This window comes from Suncus etruscus, chromosome 4 (genome assembly GCF_024139225.1).
Source record: "Suncus etruscus isolate mSunEtr1 chromosome 4, mSunEtr1.pri.cur, whole genome shotgun sequence".
Classification (NCBI taxonomy): Eukaryota; Metazoa; Chordata; class Mammalia; order Eulipotyphla; family Soricidae; genus Suncus; species Suncus etruscus.
The window spans coordinates 44743937-44763808 of NC_064851.1; the positions used below are offsets into that span (position 1 = coordinate 44743937).

General features: G+C 39.8%; 1 protein-coding gene across 1 annotated transcript in view; it reads right to left on the reverse strand.

Moving 5' to 3' along the window:
• Positions 1–19872, reverse strand: part of TGFBR3 (transforming growth factor beta receptor 3) — a 173588-nt gene that overhangs the window by 121929 nt on the left and 31787 nt on the right. The window contains exon 2 of the mRNA XM_049772193.1: positions 5651–5835. Within this exon, the coding sequence (XP_049628150.1) occupies positions 5651–5835 (185 nt within the window). The remainder of the gene's footprint in view (positions 1–5650; positions 5836–19872) is intronic.

Below are 19872 nucleotides of genomic sequence, written 5' to 3' on the forward strand. Positions count from 1 at the left end.
CTCTGTTTTATTTATCTTAATGTTATTTGGCTGAAAGTTCAAAGTTAAGATATTAGCAAGGGGAACTTCTGAGAATTCTGTTTATGGGTGATTGTCCTTCCACTGTAACTTTACCTTGGCCTCTTTCTTTGCATCTTTGTTCTCATAATTAAAAATAAAAAAATAAAAAAATTATGTTTAATAAAATCAAAAAAAATAAAAATTAAAAAAAATTACTCTGGAAGTCTCAGGTGACCTTATAGGGTGCCAGGGATCAAACCCAGATCAGCTTGCATGCAAGGCAAACACCCTACCCTTTGTGCTATTGCTCGGGCTACATATATATGTGTGTTATTAATAAACTTTTTGCTTTTTTCTGTTATTTAACAGAGGAGGGAGAGTGTTGTGTGGTGGGTCCGGAGCTTTCTGGCAGGTGAAACTGATAAATTTATTTGAGCCCTGTCCTGGAACTGCTCCTTCTAGTGACAGTGTAGTCCCTCACACACTCCCTTGTGTCAGAACAAATGGAGAAACACACACTTCTTACACACATGTTGAATGCAAACTAAGCACTGGCCCTAAATAGGCAAGCAATTAAATCCAAAATTTAAAAGACACAGAACCACATAAAAGTCATTCACAAGTCAAAATTAGATGACAGAAAACAAAATTGTTGCCATTCCAGCAACTAATGAATGTATGTTACTGTAAACAAGTCTGTGGTTGAGACAGACCCTTTCTCAGGAATCAAGATCCAGTCATAGAGAACACACTTACAGGGAGGGGATACACTGCAGGGTTCTTGGGGGAGGAGGGGGCAAGACCAAAGTGTCAATGTGTACAGAATAAAAAGAGTGATACCAGTTGGTTTGTTCTACAAAACACAGCTCATACCCTCAATTGCCCTCCTTGGTTGCCAGAAAGTCCTTTTCAATTTCCTGTTCCCATCTAAAGCTGTTGTTTCCAAAACCATTGATTACAAATGAGAGGTGTGGGCCTCAAGAGGAACAAATCCCAGTATAGATTTGTGCTGTCCTGACAGAACCCCACAGGGAAGCTGTGGCAAGGGTTTTGTCTGTATTATTCTAACCAATGTGTTCCCAATCCCAAGTCTCTGCTGGCCTAGGACACTGTTTTTCTAACTGAAGCAAGAAGCAATCTTGTCAACCTGCTGCCATGATTACCCATACAGAAAGAGCAGTAGCTTCTCAAATGAAGATCTGAAGACCTGAGAGGTATGAGATTAGTAAAATGTTGGAGAAGCAGTGATTCATACTTGATCTTAATGGGATCTTGCAGCAACAACAAGCCAAGGGGAATGAGGCCTGGTGGGGGCTTTCTCACACGTATCCTGCACAAAAGCAACTCCTTAGGTCAGCAAAGTCAATGATGGCCTAGAGCCAGAATGGCATTCTTTGCTGCTGTACAGACAAGAACATTTATCATTTCATTCTGAGAAAACTCCGCCTTTTAATAAATAGTCAGTAGAGACAAAAGCTGCCTCTAATCCCCCAACTATCACCCCCAGAATAAATTGATCCAATTTTTAACACAGACCAAAAAATAATGTATTTAAAGATTTAAGTTACTTGTTGAGAAGAGCACAAAGAATCCAGTAAGTTTAGTTTGAAAGAAGGGGAAATCTTGGTTGTTGTTTTTTTGTTGTTGTTTTTATTTGGTAGGGCGGGTGTTAAGGAATGCAGTAATTTTGCTTAACTAATCCCAGGCTTCACTTTCTGTGGCTTCATTTACCAATGATCAACTGTGGTCCGAAAACATTAACTGTAGTAAATCTTGAGAGAGAAAAAAAGAGACTACGTGCATACCACTACAAATTCCATATTATTAATCTCTTAGCCTAATTTCCAAATTAAACTATATCATAGGTATAAATGTATAAGAAAAAATAGTGAATAGAGAATTCAATGTTTAGATAAGCAACCTAAGATATTCACTGTGATACTGAACCATAAATCTCATAGGTTTATGGACTATGTAGAAAGCAGAAGGCAAATCATTGTTTTTTAAATAACTTTGCTGAAATATAATGTGCCTATATACTAATGGACAAATCAATGCTTTTTAGCATATTCAAAGGGTTTGGGCAGAAGTGATGATGGTTCAGTGGTAGAGTGGTTATTGTGTCTGTGAGGACTTGAGTCCAATCCCCAGCCCTACACACAAAAATTTAAAATTAAAAAAAAAAAGTTGTGAAGCTACCAATAAAATTTTTCCTAACATGTTCTATATTGTTGTAAGTGTCCCTTTAGAGCTTTTCCATCCATCCAAAAAAAACGGTCATAAACAGACAACCTTAATTTTTCTTTCAATCCTCAGCCCAAGGAAACTACAAATTTATTTTCTGCCTCTATAAATATGTCTATACTGGACATATCTTATCAGTGGAATCCTACTATTGTCATTAACCTAAGATAATTTTCATTCATATTGTAGGATTTATCAGTTCTTTGCTGATGAAAAACATGCCATTATCTGCCACTATCTAACTATATGTTCTTGTATCAGTTGATACGTTTTCAGGTTACAGCTCTTTCTTCCACTAAGATACAATGATCATTCAACATACTAGATGTAAACATAATGTTTTGACATCTGTATGTATTGTGAAATAGTCACCATATTAAGTCTGATTAATATGCCTCAACACACAGAACTTTTTTCCTGTAATGACAACATTAGGAATTAACTACCAGTAACTTTCAAATACACAATTCAGGATTATTTGTTGTAATCACTTCACTTAATATTAAAAAGGTTACTCTGAATATTTCATGAACAAATGTTTCTTTGAATGCCTTCATTCAGTTCTCCTGGATATAAGCTTAAGGGTGGATCTATTGGGTCAGATATTTCAAGTGATTTGTAAGGATCTGAGAAAAGCTCAGAGGCTAAGAATGCCTGCCTTGCAAGCATAGATAACATGTTCAATACCTGATGCCATAACATAGCCTCATCAAACAACTATGCTATTTGAGCCTTGCAGTTCTGCTGTCTGTAATTCCAGGCACTGCAAGTGATTTCTGTTGAGTCCTACACTAAAGCCCCGGCAAGGATAAGCACAAGCAACACAACTTGAGAGCAATCCTTGGTAAACAAGCTGACCCAATGTGAAAATAAGCACTGCAATCAGATGTTGGAACCCCAGAGAGCATCACAACCAAGTATGCATGCACTTCCCACTCTCCAGTGACAGCAATAGCAACTGTAACAGCAAAGGGAAAGGAAGAAGAGGGGCAGTTAGACAATTTGTATTTTGAAATGACATTTTGTTGCTTTGGGACCCATACTTGACCATGCTCAGGGCTCTTCTAGGCCAAGGGCTTACCCACTGTCAATGCTCAGGAGGCTATTTGATACAAATTTGGTACCAGAAACTGAACTGATCCTCCTGCCTGCAAAGCATGCTCTCAGATCATTTTGGAAATTAAAAGACATTATCTGGGATGGAAGTTGGGTTTTTTGCTTTTTTGTTTGTTTGTTTGTTTGTTTGTTTGACTGATTGGCTGGTTGGTTGGTTGGTTGGTTGGTTGGTTGGTTGGTTGGTTTCTGCCATACTCAATGGTGCTCAGAGCTTACTCCTGGCTCTATACTCAGAGATCAATCCTGGTGATGCTCTGGAGACCATATGCTTTGCCAGGATGCAATACTGAGTTGGCTGCATGCATGACAAACACCCTGCCCCCTGAACTATATCTCTGCCACGATCTTTCAAAATGAAGCCCACGATATGAAGCTTACGACAAAGAGTGGTGAGTGCAGTTAGAGAAATAGCTACACTAAAACTATCATGACAATGGCAGTGAGTGAGAGAAATAGAATGCCTATCTGGAATACAGGCAGGGGGTGGGGGAGGAGGGAGTTTGTGGGGTATCAGTGGTGTGAAGGTTGCACTGGTGAAGGCAGGTTTACATTTTTATGTCTGAAATCTAAACTACAAACATGTTTGTGGTCATGGTTTTTAAATAAATAATTAAAACAAAAAATCATGCACACATTACACCTATAGGGAAGGAAAAATAATAATTTCAATTTTTGTCAACAATTTTAGGATCTATCCCCACTTCCACACTGCACATCTTTCATCCTCTTTAGACAGCTCACAATATGAGGTCTATGTGTTCTGTATGTGGTTTGAGCTCACATAGCAAATGCGCATGTGAAATAACTCAGCTGTCAAGTCCTTGAGGTACTCTTCTTTGGCTTTAACAGTCTCATCTGAATCTAGTATCAAAGTTAAGAAACAGTACTGCACAATTTAACATCCAGAATTTTCCACTGTTACCTCTTTGGACTTTGCTTTTTCTTTCCCAGTTTCTCCAAGGGAAGCATATATATAAAATGAGTAATTATTACTGCTAAAGAATTGCTAGAGTCAGCAATGCTTCATCAGCTGCATTTCCTCCCCTTCTACCCTCCCTCTCACCACAAATTCTCCCCCATAAGTTAGGAATTAAAGACACATTACAGGGATAAAGAAATTTGAACTGAAGTATGTGTTGCAGCAACAATGGCAAGCGACCAAGAGCATTAACAATAATTTCCAACGTAGCTGGAAAGGTTAGATGATTTGCCTTTGAAATGAGCCAACTCTGCACACTTTTGCAAGATTAAAATCACTCTGCTTTTTCTTCACCTTGCCTCTCCTATTCCTGCTCCTCAAGAAAGGCAGAGTGATTGAGGCTCATAAGTAAATAGGTCCAGAAATCAACTTTTTTCCCCCAGAAGAAATCAGAGTTCTATTCTCCACTAATTTTCTTTTACTAATCTGAGACTGAGGTTTTTATTATAGTTGTTCTCTCCCTGAAAAGGAATACCTGAGTGATGGCAATTCTGAAACAGAAAATCTTATAAAACAAGTAAGTATATGTTATCTTCAAGAATGTTTGAGCTTCAATCGATCCCATTTTGTTTATTTCTGAACTGTAAGGAAAGAAGACATTCTCTCTTGGGCAATATGCAGCTATATCTACATGGATGTATTATTTATAAAATGAAAATAATAAATACAAAGATTTTTAGATTTAAATGGATAAGTGAGTCCACCAGTGTTGAGTCCAGAGCAAAGGCAGAGCGACTGTCTTTACCATCACTCTGCAGACCACCACCATCTTTGAGAAGCTGCCTGAGAGGGGGAAGGCTCTATTGTTGGAGCTTTTAATGCAAGTGTGAAATGCTGCCATCTTTATAGCAATTTCCATTTCCTCTGATTAATCCTGGAGAAGCAATAGGTTCATTGGGACAAATAAAGACAGAAGACAATGTTCTTGGTTCATTTTGCAGAGCTGGGGATCAAACCCTGAGCTTCACACAACTAGAGCATTACACATTACCACTGGAGCCACATGCCCAACAAGATCTCCACCATGTAAATGGCACTGCATTTGTTTTTGTTTATTTCACAACCATACTTAAAAGATGAGATTTTAAAGAACATTTTTTATGATGTGAGATGTGGAGGAGAACCTGGAATCCAAGCCATCAATATTGAGGCATGGGGGTACTATGAGCTGCCCAATTTGAAGAGAAATCCATTTTTTTGAATTCCTCTCTCCATAGCATGTCTGTCCTCTTCCCCACTAGGTTCTAACATGAGCGGCCTTGTGAAAGCCTAAGTGAAAGAGAAGGAAGGGGAGTAGATATATTTGCCTACCTCTCTCTGCAGCTGCCCGGGCTCCTGGTCAGCACCACGAAGGTTCAGGATATGCACTTCCTGTGGCAGAGCCGTTGTACCTCTGCTGGCACAACCTGACAAGACAGTGAAGCTCTCCATCAAGGCCTGCACTGGATGAGAGGTGTTGACAGGAACCAACTCACAATGGGAGCTAGACTCGAGACCTGCAGAAGCAAACAGAAACACAAACCCTTAGAATTCACTGAGCCTCCAAGATGACATTCTGGGCAACTCAGTCACTGTTAAGCCACCAGCCTTTGCAGGTGAACTCTTTTCAGAACTAAAGAGCATGGAAGTTAGTCTAGACCTCTAAGCATGCAGCTCTGGGTTCAGTCCCAACACCAGGTAGTCCCCAAGCAGTACTGCACTCAGAGTAGCTCTCAGCACTGCTGGACGTGACTCTGTTTCCAACAAGTCACAAATATATTTGGGTCGGGGGTGGGGTTTGGGCCACACTAAGCAATGCTCAGAAATTATTCCTGGCTGTGCTTGGGAGACCCCATGGAGAGCCAGGGATTGAACTCCAGTAGGCCACATACAAGGCCTTACCTACTGTAATATCTCTTTGGCCCTTACAAATAAAATTTAAAACCAGATGGGGCTAGAGAGATAGCAGAGCCATAGAACTGCCTTGCATGCAGCAGACCTGGGATTGACATAGGTTCAATCCCCAGTATCCCATATGGTCCCCTGAGCCTGCAAGGAGTGATTTCTGAGCACAGAACCAGGAGTAATACCTGAGTGCTACCAGGTGTAGCTCCAAAACAAACAAAAAATTAAAAACAGCTTGTGAGTTTCTAAAAAAAAAAAAAAAAGCCTGATCAGGATTACACTTAGATATGCAGGTTTATTTATATAAAATTAGCATGTTTGAGGCCAGAGAAATATACAGGAACTAAGGTGTTTGCCTTGCATTCAGCTGGTGCCTTATCCAACATACTAACAATCCAGCACCTACTCTATTCTTTTAAAGTCTCTGAACTTTTAAATTCCCTTAAGATGGTTTAGTTCATTATTAAAATCATCTTGTAGATACAAGACATAAATTTATTCCTCTGGATGAAGAAAATATCAATTTTCAACTCTTCCTCTTTTAGAAAAATAATAGAGATGAATGAAATAAAGCTAATGTCTCCATAATATTATGCATAACATTAATTATCTAAAATTATACTCCCCAAAATATGTTGCCCCTACTCTTTAAGCACTTTCTCTTCTTTTAAAAAGGGCCAGTGCCCTACCCCCATTCCATCCCACTGAACTTATGAATCATTATTGATGTGTTCAGGACTACATGGGGTGCCAGGGAAGACCCAGATTGGTTGAGTGCCAGTACACTTCTTTTTTGTTTGTTTATTTGCTTGTACGACATACTTGCTCAGAGATTTCTCCTGACTCTGCACTCAGGAATTACTCTTACTGGGCTTAGAGGAATAATATGTGATGCAGGGGATCAAACAAGGATTGGCCACATGCTAGGCCCTACCTATTGTACTATGGCCCCAGCCCCAAGCACTCCCTCTTCTTAAAGAATGGGAAACAGCCTAAGAACAACATCTTCATAAAATGTTCTAAATGGAAGCAATATGAGCCAGAGTGGTACAGTCCAATAGGAAGAGCAGAATCCTGTCCATACTGGTTCCTACTTCCTCATTCTCCTTCTTCAGTCAGTTACAATTTAAATAGTAAATCTACCCTTTCCTCCACATTTCTACTTCTAGAAATCTTACTCCTGAGATAATTACTGCTCTCCCTAAGAGGCCTCAGGGCTCAAGCCCACTAGGCATACAATCATGGTTCACCTAAAGAGTTATCCTAAAAATAATGATTCCCCCTCCCACCTCTACAGGCACTGGGCTACTAACTAAAGTCCCTTAACTTTGCACACAAGGTCTGACAAGATCTAATCTCAAGCCTCATCCTTTGCCATCCCAACAACACCAACTGCTCAACAGAAGGCAGATCTAACCTGATGTTTCTCAATTTCACATCTTTACTCAAATGTGATTCCTTTACCCAAATTCCTCTTCCACTCCAGTTCTACAACCTATATTTCTAGCTAAGGTATGTGTTTTGCCTCTGCCTTTCTATTAGGTTATTGTTCCTGTGGCTTCTTCTGACACACTAACCACTGATTATCTGTCTTACCATTCAAGTGTGATCTCCCTAATGACCATGAGTGGCTCATTGCATTTCCACATCCAGCATAAATGTATGGCGGGCAGGAGATACTACAAATATCCAATTAATTAGGATACCATTCTAAGACCTAGGATTTGGCTCCAAGGAAGTATATATGGGGAACACTGTTCAAGTGTTGGGAGTTACCAGCTCCCAAGGAATTCAGCACCATTTCTCATGGGCCAGACTGGCAAAGGCCATCTAGGGAGAAGGAAGAAACCACAAAGCTGAAACCTCACAATGTGTGGACAGTCATTTGATGACCTGGGAGACTGACCTTAAGCTACATACTCAACCACAGCTTTCCAAACAGCATCTGATAAAAGATCTGATTATATTCCAATTAGTTCCTCCTGACTTCTCCATCATAAAGACAATTTCCGGAAGGCAGCTCTGATCTGAAACACATACTAGATTCAGAACCAGGCAACCCCGGCTGCTATACATAAGCAGATGTCCTGTGTGGTGTGCCAAGTCTATGTCAGAACTCACACAGTTATCTCATTGGATAATGGCTATCAGGTTTGCAATGAAGCATGCATCTTTTCAAAAGATCCCTGTTGCCCTTCACACTGTGTAAAGCCCAGCTGCTTTCTGAGAAAACAACAAAAAAAAAAGGTGGTGAAAGAAGATGTGAAAGCAGCCATGACAGCATGAAATTCCCTGAAGTCTCCCACACAGAGCATGTAGGCCACTCTTAGCAGGTGACTCCCCTGTGTGTTCCTCAACTGCCACCTGTATGCAACGCAGGAATGTCCAGTGTCTTTCACAGCTAAACCCTCACAAATCTCTACCTCCTACCATACTCTGAGGACTCTCTGAGACTAGAGAGAGCCCTGCTGAGAAACTCTTCTGAACTGGTTTCAGAGCCTCCTGCCATCAAGAAGATATCATCACAAATTAAGCACTAATGAAAATACTATTTTATCCCATTAATGCATGTGTGTGAAAAGTTTCATTGAAGATAAATGGAACTTTTACACCCCAAACATATCTATATAATGGCTTGCAATCTGCTTGCCTAGACCTCTGCCTCCCTCATCCATCAGTATCTTCTGTAAGCCAATTTCCATACTGAGGGTTTGGATGTAAGGGTAAATTTGCAACAATTCAGAGGATAAGGTTTTACCTGAAAAGAGGAGGAATCTTAGGGGAGAGATTTCAGTACTGAGGAAAAACCTTCATGCTTATATTCTCTGCCCTGTCAGAGTCATTGGGCAGGAACACATCCATGTATGTGATGCAACACCAGTGATGAAAGTCAGTTCAAGGACAAGGAGAAGAGCGATGTGCATTTCCAGGGCCTCACACCCATAGGGCAGCAGATGCTTGACTTCTAAGCTACATTCCTGCTCCCAACTCTTTAGAGTCAAAGTCTTAACAGAACAAATCCCTTCTCACCAATGAAGCCAGTGGATATCACTGGTTTCTAACATTCCTTACTGATTTTGCCCTGAGTTCAAAAATTAGAAAACAAAGACTGATATGATTAAGTTAGCCTTTGATGGAAGTATAAATATGTATATATAAATATGCATCTATATCAGAAATTATCCACTCTCATCACCATAGTTATGGTCAGTAAAATAATAAAATTAGCTGTTACCATGAATTAAGTGTTCACAATGAGCTGGGTAGTGAAAGATGTTATACATTCTTCCAACACCATTTATGATGATATTACACCATTTCAAAGAAGTTTCTTTGAACATACTAAGGGTTCCCTTGGGACCCACTCCTCACCATTCCCATTCCTTTGTCCTTTCTAACTCATCCTTCAGGTCTCCCAAGGAAGTATCTCTCCCAACTACATTAAGTGTAGATCTTTGATATTCTCATGGTCTTATTTCTTTTCACTGAACTTCATGTGACCATATTTACATAATATTTGTGTCATCTGTTTAATTTCTGCATATCCCCCAAATTATAAACACCACATTTTTCATATTGTTGAACCCAACTATTGTGGTTATTGTTGGTTGTCCTTATCCCCTCCCCATATCACAGCTTCATTGTGCATGCAGGAGGAACTCCCTTATTAATGAGGAGAGGTTGTCACTGGGCAATGGGCAGACCTGAGAGAATGCCACTTTCAAAGAAATTAAGACTAATAAAAACCTGAATCATAGAGGTCTTTCTTTCACATGACATCCCATGGCTTCCATTTTCTATTAAAGTTGGGTAAAGCAACCCATGACAAAGGAGGTGACTTAGGTTTCTGTTTTTGTTTGAGAGCCATATAGGCAGTGCCCAAGGACTGCTGCTACTGCTGCTGCTGCTGCTGCTACTACTACTACTACTACTACTACTACTACTACTACTACTTCTACTACTACTCCTGGCCTTGTACTTGGAGACTGTTTCTGGCCTTGCTCAAGGGATCATGTAATGTGAGTGATCAAACCCAGGTTGCCCTCATTTGCAAAGTATGAGTTCTATCCCTTTGAGCCAACTTTCCAGGCCAGGAAGTGGCATTTTTAAGATGCTAATCATCAAATCACACTTAAGGATTCCTACCCTTGAATGTCATACAAGGTTGAAAAAATTTTTTGTCCTCTCTCCCTAAGAACTCTACTACTATCTGACCAGAACACACACACACACACACACACACACACACACACACACACACACACACACACACACACATGCACACACCTACCACATCACCATTCATCCCACATCACCCTGCAACTTCCAGGCCCTCTCCGTCAGACACAGCCTACAGGCCCTGCTCTTCTGTCTATCTCCTTTAGCCACAGCAGCTTTTGTAAGACACCCACACAAAACCAGATCCCACACTTAATTTAGAAAACTTTGTACCTGGGAACAGTGATATGTCCCACAAACACCACCATGCATACCTAAGATGGCAAGGCAGATATATGTCTTGACCATGCTGGGACCCTAGTGCAGCACCTCTCCGCAGCAAAGTCAAGGAAAACTGCAGGACCATCTATGAGTCATTGGCTCATTTCTGCAGAGACCTGCATGCTTAAGAGCTGCCTGCCTCGGCAGACAGTGTCTCCTGCGAGTGGAAACCCACAGCCCTTCCTCCCTCACAGTCAAGCAAAGCAAGTGAGCAACATGCTCTAATCAGCACAGCAAAAAATGTGACCACACAGAGATCAATCAGGATGGTAAGGTGATGCTAAACGTAAACACACACTCTGGTACCATACTTTAAATTCAAAGTCGGTTGAAAGATACTTTATCGGAGGTCCCACAGGGTGCATAGAACAGAGATTACTGTTCCCACTATAAATTGTTGCAAGCCACGAAGCTGGGTGCAGAGTTCAGTAAAGTGTTTCCTGGCAGTAATGCACAGGTCACTTTGACAGACATTCCTCATTGTTATCTCCAAGGCTGGATATTTCTTGCTGATTCCCGGTATCTAGTACATGCCCTGGTCAAGATTCTTTGGGTAATTTCCAAAGAAGTCTAACTATGATCTGAGGTTATCCTTCTCTGATGACTGCTAAAACAATTCAATCTTGTCAAAATCTTGCTGTATGTTTTTATCTGACCTCTCCTCTTCCCTTCTAACCTCAAGTATGAATCTATATCCTGGTTATACTCCCTCCTTGGCTGGTAGGATAAACATATACTATTTGTTGGTTTTGTTTTTTGTTGTTTGGAGGCCATACTGGCAATGCTCAGGGGTTACTCCTGGCTCTGCACTCAGGAATTACTTCTGGTGATGCTCGGTGGATCATAAGGGATGCTGAGAATTAAAACAAAGTTGGCTTCGAGCAAGCAAATGCCTTACCCACTGTGTTATCTTTCTGGTTCCAAGATATTACTTTTTAGGGGAACAGGGAGTAGTATTGTTTTTAGGGGCTGCTCCTGACAGTGCTCAGGACACAATATGCAGAACAGGGGTTCAAATATGTGTCAGTCATGTGGAAGGCAAATGCTTTAACTCCTGGTCTCCAAAATAACATTTCTATTGAGTAAAACCACTTTCTGATTTCAAGACAACACAGTCTGAAGTAAAAACCAGAGTTGACAACCTTATCACACCCAGCACCTTCATCTTTCCTAGAAAAGTGGGGGCACCTTTAGTGACCAACCAGTCCACCTGAGGCCATCACTCTCCTGGGAATCCACTGACTAAGCCAGGGTTTCATTCTTATGAGACCACAGATTACACCTTCTGCTGTATACCTGCTGTCTCTAAGTCACAGGGTAACTACTTAAAGACTGAGTGAAACCTCGGTGATGAGGAGGTTCTGCAACCTGCCAAAGGTCACCAAACCCCAGGAAGCAGCAGGAAGAGACTGTAACCCAGAGCTCTTTAGACCCACTGAAGCTCAGATCTCTTAAGACACCCAGCTCAAGCTCTTCTCAGGACAACACTGTTGCAGATCTTTACTCAGGATCTGATAAACAGATTTATTGCCCAAACAGTAACACTGAAGTCCGATTAATTAAATGATAAAGAATAAACCACTTTGTGGACACTTGCAACTTTTCAGTTATCGTAAAAGAATCGCAAACCTAATGAGAAAGCACAAACTCATTTCTCATTTTACCAAATGTCTTCCTTCTCTCGTTCACAAATGCTGACTTTCCTGCACTCTTGGGAAATGTTCCGAAGATCTGGCTGTAACATCAATGTATAAATTCCCAGTTCCACTTAAAGCCAAAAATGCAAATGGACTCCCCTTTCATTATGTCCTTTCGCTGTAACACAGCATTCCAAGCTCAGTTACAGAACCCCCACATCCATGTTGGCTATGAGCCAGCCCGAATACTTGACAGAATGCAGACAAAGCATTTGGGAACAGATGCATTCACTGCACACACTTAAATTATAATTTGTCCCCAAAGAAATGAACGTCACACCTCATGTAACACGCAGTGAAGTATTTGAGGGGGGTTATTGTTTGGGGGGAAGGTACAGTAAATAATTTTCACATTTAATAAATGTGACCCGTAAGCATGCTAAACACCAATCCATACCAGGTTGACATAAACATCTGGTACCCATTCCATATAATTTCCACCGCACTGTTTCCCCATATCACCCAGGGTACTAATGAGGAACGTGTGTTCAGCTGTAATAAAAGTAGTAAAGATGTAGTGGGAATCAGAGGGTAATATTATAGCCTGGGACCAAGACACTGCAGCGGGAGATTGAATTCCACCCCCACCATGGGCTGAGAAGGTTTTCTGTTATTGTCCCACAGGGAATTCTGCAATGCTGTCAGCTGCAGAAAGGGACAGACTCCCACAGACTTCGGGGCTGGGCACTGTAGACCTCTTCTCCCCTGAGCTGAAAAGCCCTTCTACCCCCAACGCAGAAATATATAATAGGCACCCAAGTTGATTTCTCAGCCAAGCCTGAGCTGAGTTGTGTTGTCTGAGTGAGAACATGAGAAACATCAGAATAGGATGCAAAAACAAAGCTAAAAGGAAACAAGAAACACCTGGAAGGTGCCGAACTGAAGAGAGAACACCAGTGTACACAACATGTGATCATATGCTCATGTTTATGCCAACTCAAGTTACAACTGGTTGGAGCTACAGCCTGGGGGATGAGTTTCGGACAACATCATAAATATCCCAGCAGCAGCCCCTAATAGTGTTTGACAACAATAAAACTCAGCTTAAACGTGAAGTTTGTCTCTCTGGTAGGAAAAAAGATAGGCAGATCTGAGACAAAATTAAAAGCTATAATAGATTTCTTGAAGTGGGGAGGGAGTAGGGGGTCACATTTTTCTACAGTGCAATGTCTTAAGCAATATCTACATCTATATCTACATCTATGCGTTTGTTTGGGTTTAGGACTATACTAATCCCAGATTGGTGCTCATCACTCCTAGTGGTGTCTGAGAGACCACACAATGCTGTAGTTCAAACTCAGCACTCCAATGCAAAACTTGCACACTAGCTCTTTGAGCAATATAGCATGTTAGTTATATCTTAAGTGAGCATCTAATCCAAACTTTCCTTTTAACGAGCCAACCCTCTTCCAAGTCAACTGCCAACTTGGGCCCAAATCCATTGCACACTTATATTTTGTTGTGTTGAAAACAAGGTATTCCCCACATTAAAAAGTTTCCTATACTCTAATTATGTTGCTAAAAAATTAAAATGGAAACACCAGGCAGAGCTTCTTTAGAATCTAAATTCTCAGCCTGTTGGGAAGTACCAATTATGTAGGGTACGTGATCTTCTACCTAAGCAAGATACTACAATATAATGAAGAAATATCAACAGCAGGATTTACCCAGCTGGGAGGAACTGGTGTTTCATTTTCTGTTTTTTATAACCTAAAGATAAAATAAAGTATAGAGAGCATGTCCTAGAAGTGTCCATGGACATATTAGAGTGATATGGAGGAGCTCTAAACTGGAGATATGAGAGCAGCATTTTTAATCCACATCTACCATTTGCTAGTTGTTTAACCCTCTTTTTTATTTGTTAGATTTTCATTTTGGGAACACACACAGAAGTGCTCAAGGCTTACTCCTGGCTCTGTGTTCAGGGGTCACTCTTGATGGTGCTCCAGAACCATATCTGTGGTGTCAGGAATTGATTCAGGGTATGCCACCTGTAATACAAGCACCTTAATCCTGTACTATCTTGCCAACTCTTCCTGTTTTTAACTACCTGTAATCAAACTCAATCTCTCAATCTTTCTAAAATTAAACTTTGGATCAAGGAAGATGATATTCACCCAAATGCTTTACGAATTTTAATAACTAATAAAAACAAAACTCACTCAAAAGAAAGAAGCGGGAGAAATGAATGAAAAAATTTTATCCATTAGGAAAACATTTACTTATGAGCTTTAAAATAATTCATAAAATATCTAAAATAACATGTTCTTACATCACTACCTCCAAAATATTTATTTCTAAAAATTCCACGGGGAAGACTAAAAATACAATATGTACAGTGTTTAAGCAAAAAGTTTAAAAAAAAAGTGTTAAAGAGTCCATGTTTCTGTCTGTGGGGAATTCCAGGGATTCAAAAGAAATCTGGTGCCACCTTGGCCAAATTCCTTGTTTGTTTGTTTGTTTTTCTTTTAATCTACAAGTGTGCCATTCCTGCTCATTTGGACAAAACACAAAGGAAGCTAGAAATGAAGGGGTCCCTGGCTACTTTCATCAATATGAAAAGATTATAAGTTATAAGATTATTGCATAAATGGCTTAATACACACACTGATCCTGATTACAGACAGAAGACAGATTTAAATAAAGAAAACAGAAACATTTTGGTCAGCCATGACAAGTATTACTAATCACAGCCATGTGTATAAGTTGAATCATGGACTGAAATACATTTACTTTGGAGATTCTGTATATCGTCAGGGACTCCACGATTGGTGGTAAAGAGAATAAAGGATATGCTCCACAGCCAGATTTCCAAGCATTCATATATATGTCATAATTCTCTTAGGTCATAACATTGAAAAACTTAAAGCAGGTTCTTTTCTCTTGAAGCTGGCTTGCTCATTGCTCAGGTTTATCTCAGAGAGAAACTGAGAGTAGGAAGACTGGCGAGTCGCCTATGAAAAGCCAGAATGTATAGCTTCTTTCCTGGGGATGGTTCAGGGCTCAGGAGATACTGGAGCTGTCTTTTCCAGAATTACTAAATTATAGGCCTAACAGGCATCCAAATCACTGAAAAGATGGCTATTCATGCAGAAAGGGAATATGACGGGCACTCCAGAGAGACAGAAATTGTGTCTAGTTAAGTCACCCAGGCCCAGAACCACATCTTTGAACTCAGAGACCCTTTAAATCTAGTATACCTATTATAATGTCCCTTTAAAGCCAATATCAGCTTGTGATTATGTATATGTGTTTGTGTTTCCTTTAATATGTGTTTGTGCCTTCTACTTAGCTGGAACCTGAGAGCAGATGCTGTGTTGCTTTTGCTTATCTTCCAGTCAGCCCAGGACTTGGCACAGGGCCTGGCATGTGGCAGCAGGTGTTCGCAAACACATGCTGAGTGACAAATTCCTCAGTCAAAAAACCCAATTCCAAAAGGACCACAAAGTTAGTCTCAGAGGTGTCTATCTCAGCCCTGCCACACTTTACTTTTGCAACCTGGGGTAGTTTCTAAGTCACATGCCTTAAATGTTTAAGCTATACAATGAGGGTCATAATGATCCCTTTTAAATCTGTCCTTAGGATTAACTCACTCTTATTATATGACCATAATTTTATGAATTACTGACCATAATGATATACATATTTCTGAAATAATTATATTACAATCTCTCCAACTATGACATGTATTCTAAAAACACATTTAATCTTATTTCAACCTCTGGTTTGCATTTGGAGTCACAAACTGGAGCGTTAAGACTCCTTAATTTGTAATAAAAAGAGAAATAAACATACTAAGAGAAAAAAATGATCAAAGTCATTGCAACTAAAGATTTTATCTATTTAAGCTTAAAAACAGAGGGTTGGGAGAGGGTCTTGGAGAGGTTCTGGTGGAGAGAAATGGTTCTCTTGAGAATGGATCTGGTATCAGAATAATGCATGAAAAGTATCATTAGCAGTTTTCTAAAGCCAGATACTTTAATAAAAACTTTAAAAACATCAATTTTTGGTTGAGAGAGAGCTCAACAGGCTGAGCACAAGCTTTGCATGAAGGAAGCTCAGGAGCAATTCCCAACACCACATGGTCCCCTGAGCACCTCCCACCTCAAGCACCAAGGTGGAAGTAGCCCTGTGCACCACCAAGAGTTGCCCTCTAAAACAAAAACCCTTCACTTTAAAAAAGTTAAAACCCTCACTGTCAGCCAGAGGAAATACTTCTAGACAGTCGATGAAATGCCTCTCTTCCAGACTATCTTCTTGCTGTGGCTTCTGGTACTAGATGTGCAAAATAACTGTATTTGATAAGTAATATATGATAAGTAATGTATGTTAAGCTGGTGAGGTCTCCACGTCAGTGGGCTCTACTAGAAAACTCCTGATCCAACCAAAATATATTATATATCCCTGATTATATATTCATCCACTTCTAAAAGGAGAAGTTAAAGGAGTCGTTAAAAGATTTTTAAGCAAGCAAACAAACAAACAAACAAAAAAACCAGAAAATCTACTTCAGCTGCTAGTCTACTTAAAAATGACTGAGGTAAAAAAAAGAAAATTTTGATCAAAGAATAAATCTAAAGGAAATGACTTTATATGAGTCACAAACCAAGTTCTGAGGCTCCTATACCCAAGAAAACAAAGAAAATGTGACATTCAATGAAAAAAAAAATGGGGCTGCATAGACTTTTTAGTGTAATTTCATGTATACAACATTAACATTAACATTAAAAGTTCTGACGCTTGAAAAAAAGAAAATGTGACATTTAGGCAGCTCTCATAACTAGGAAACAAATCAGGTCTTTAGATAACTTTTTTTTGTTCTGGGGCCACACACAGCATTTCTCAGGGGATACTCCTAGCTTAGTGCCAGAGAGTCACTCCCAGTCATGCTAGGGAGGGAGGAATGGTAAATGGGATGGAACCATTTAGTTTCAGAGAACAAACTAAAGGCCTGTTTTACATGCAAAACATGTACTCCAGCCGACCGAACTATCTCTCTGGCCTCTCAGAACATTTTTTAAGTATGTAACTTAAAATACCTTTAAAATTACCACTCCTAGGAATATACCCTAGGAACACAAAAATACAATACAAAAATCCCTTCCTTATACCTATATTCATTGCAGCACTATTTACCATAGCAAGACTCTGGAAACAACCAAGATACCTACCCTTCAACAGATGAATGGCTAAGAAACTGTGGTACATATACACAATGGAATATTATGCCGCTGTCAGGAGAGATGAAGTCATGAAATTTTCTTATACATGGATGTACATAGAATCTATTATGCTGAGTGAAATAAGTCAGAAAGAGAGAGAAAGATGCAGAATGGTCTCACTCATCTATGGGTTTGAAGAAAAAATGAAAGACATTCTTGCAATAATAATTTCCAGACACAAAAGTGAGGAGGACTGGAAGTTACAGCTCACCTCATGAAGCTCACCACAAACAGGGATGAGTTTAGAGATATAACTACATTGTGAACTATCCTAACTATGAGAATGTATGAGGGAAATAGAAAGCCTGTCTAGAGTACAGGCGGGGGTTGGGTGGGGAGGAGGGAGATTTGGGACATTGGTGGTGGGAATGTTGCACTGGTGATAGGTGGTGTTCTTTACATGACTGAAACCCAAACACAATCATGTATGTAATCAGGTGTTTAAATAAAATACATAATTAAAAATACCTTTAAAATGCAAGGCGTTGATGGCTGCAAGTCACTGTATAGAAAAAAATCACTGACATAAGATTTTTGTCCTCATTATAGAGAGCACATTCTCTAGTGAATTTTATCCAGGAGTCCAAATAATGTGCCCCAGAATGCACCAAAACTCCTATTCTAGAATTAGAAGCTTTTTTAGTTAATAGGTTTTTGTTTTGTTTTGCTGTTCAGGTACTAGAACTTGGGAGTCTTGTATATCACCAATAATTTTTTTCAGGTAAGATTTTTTTATTTATGTATTTTTGGATCTTTATTTAAACACCTGGATTACAAATATGATTGTAGTTGGGTTTCAGTCATGTAAAGAACACCCCCTTTCACCAGTGCAACAGTCCCATCACCAATGTCCCAAATCTCCCTCCTTCCCACCTCATCCCCACCTGTACTCTAGACAGGCTTTCTACTTCCCATATTCATTCACATTGTTATGATAGTTCTCAATGTAGTTATTTCTCTAACTGCACTCATCACTCTTTGTGATTGTTGCATAAAAGCCCTTGAATTGGTGTTGGATGGTGGTGGATGGTGATGGAGGGTAAGAGACCTTTCTCCTCCAGCCTAGTACACCTGTCTCCAACCCCCTTCAGCTGGCAGGTCTGCAGCTTCAGGATAGTGGCGAGGAAATCATCCACAGACAGGTTCCAAGAGTTATCAGCTTTATTCATGCCCTAGCCACCACATGTGTGGCCTACAATCTTAAACCTATTTAAGCATGCTCTCTTCAGCTTGCCCTGCTTCTATCTCCATCTCTCTTGCTGAATTCCCTAAACTTCCCTCAGGCCAAACCTTTTGTTACCTACCAAAGACCCCTCCCAGAAATGGGCAGGTCTTATTAGCAGTTGAAGTTACAGGAAGAATGGGGGATGGGCCAACAGTGGTGAGCTTCATGTCATGAGCTGGATCTTCCAGCCCTCCTCTCAGTTTTGTCTCTGAGAAATCAATAATTTTTTTTAAACCAATCACTCGCATTAGTTTATATATGAAGACTTAGAAAAAAAAGTGTCACTGATTTTCTAAAGGCATTTGGAAGTGTGTGAACTTGATTTTCTTAAAACATGCTATGCAATAAATCACAAGCTTTGGATTTTGGGTGCTAAGTCAGTAAGAACTTCTAAAAAGATAAAATAAATCTAAATAGAAGTGTCCGTTTAATATAAGGTAGAATAGAAAAGGGGGCATGGTTGAATCCAAATGTATTCACCTAAAAGATAAATATAAGATAAATTAACGTACAGTACTTGATAATCTCCCCCTCCAACTTAAAAACAGGAATAAATGAGATACCTGTTCAAGGAAACAGCTACTGCACGTGCTCAAGGCCAAGTTTCTCACACAGTAATGTACTGTAAAACACTTCTGCATCTGACAAGGCCCCTTTCAAAACAGATGTGTCATATGATGTTTCAAAGCTCAACCTTTTTTTTTTTTTCAAGTTTGTCACATTCAATCAAAGCAATGTCTGTTTTTCTGAAATCGGTGTGTGCTATTTGGGAAAAAACTTTGCTTCAGTGTTTTTCCACCCTGGATCAACTAGTTCCTCTTTTCCTCCCTAGTGAGCCTTCGGAAACCAAGAGGCCTCAGGGAATTTACCTTTTCTCACATTCAGACAAGCTCTAATCATTTCAAAGAGTCAATATGAAAATAAAACTCTTTGCATGCCAATTCTAAATACAAAAAAGGACTTTGTTTATAAAGATCTATGTCTGCCGAAAAATATATTTAAAGT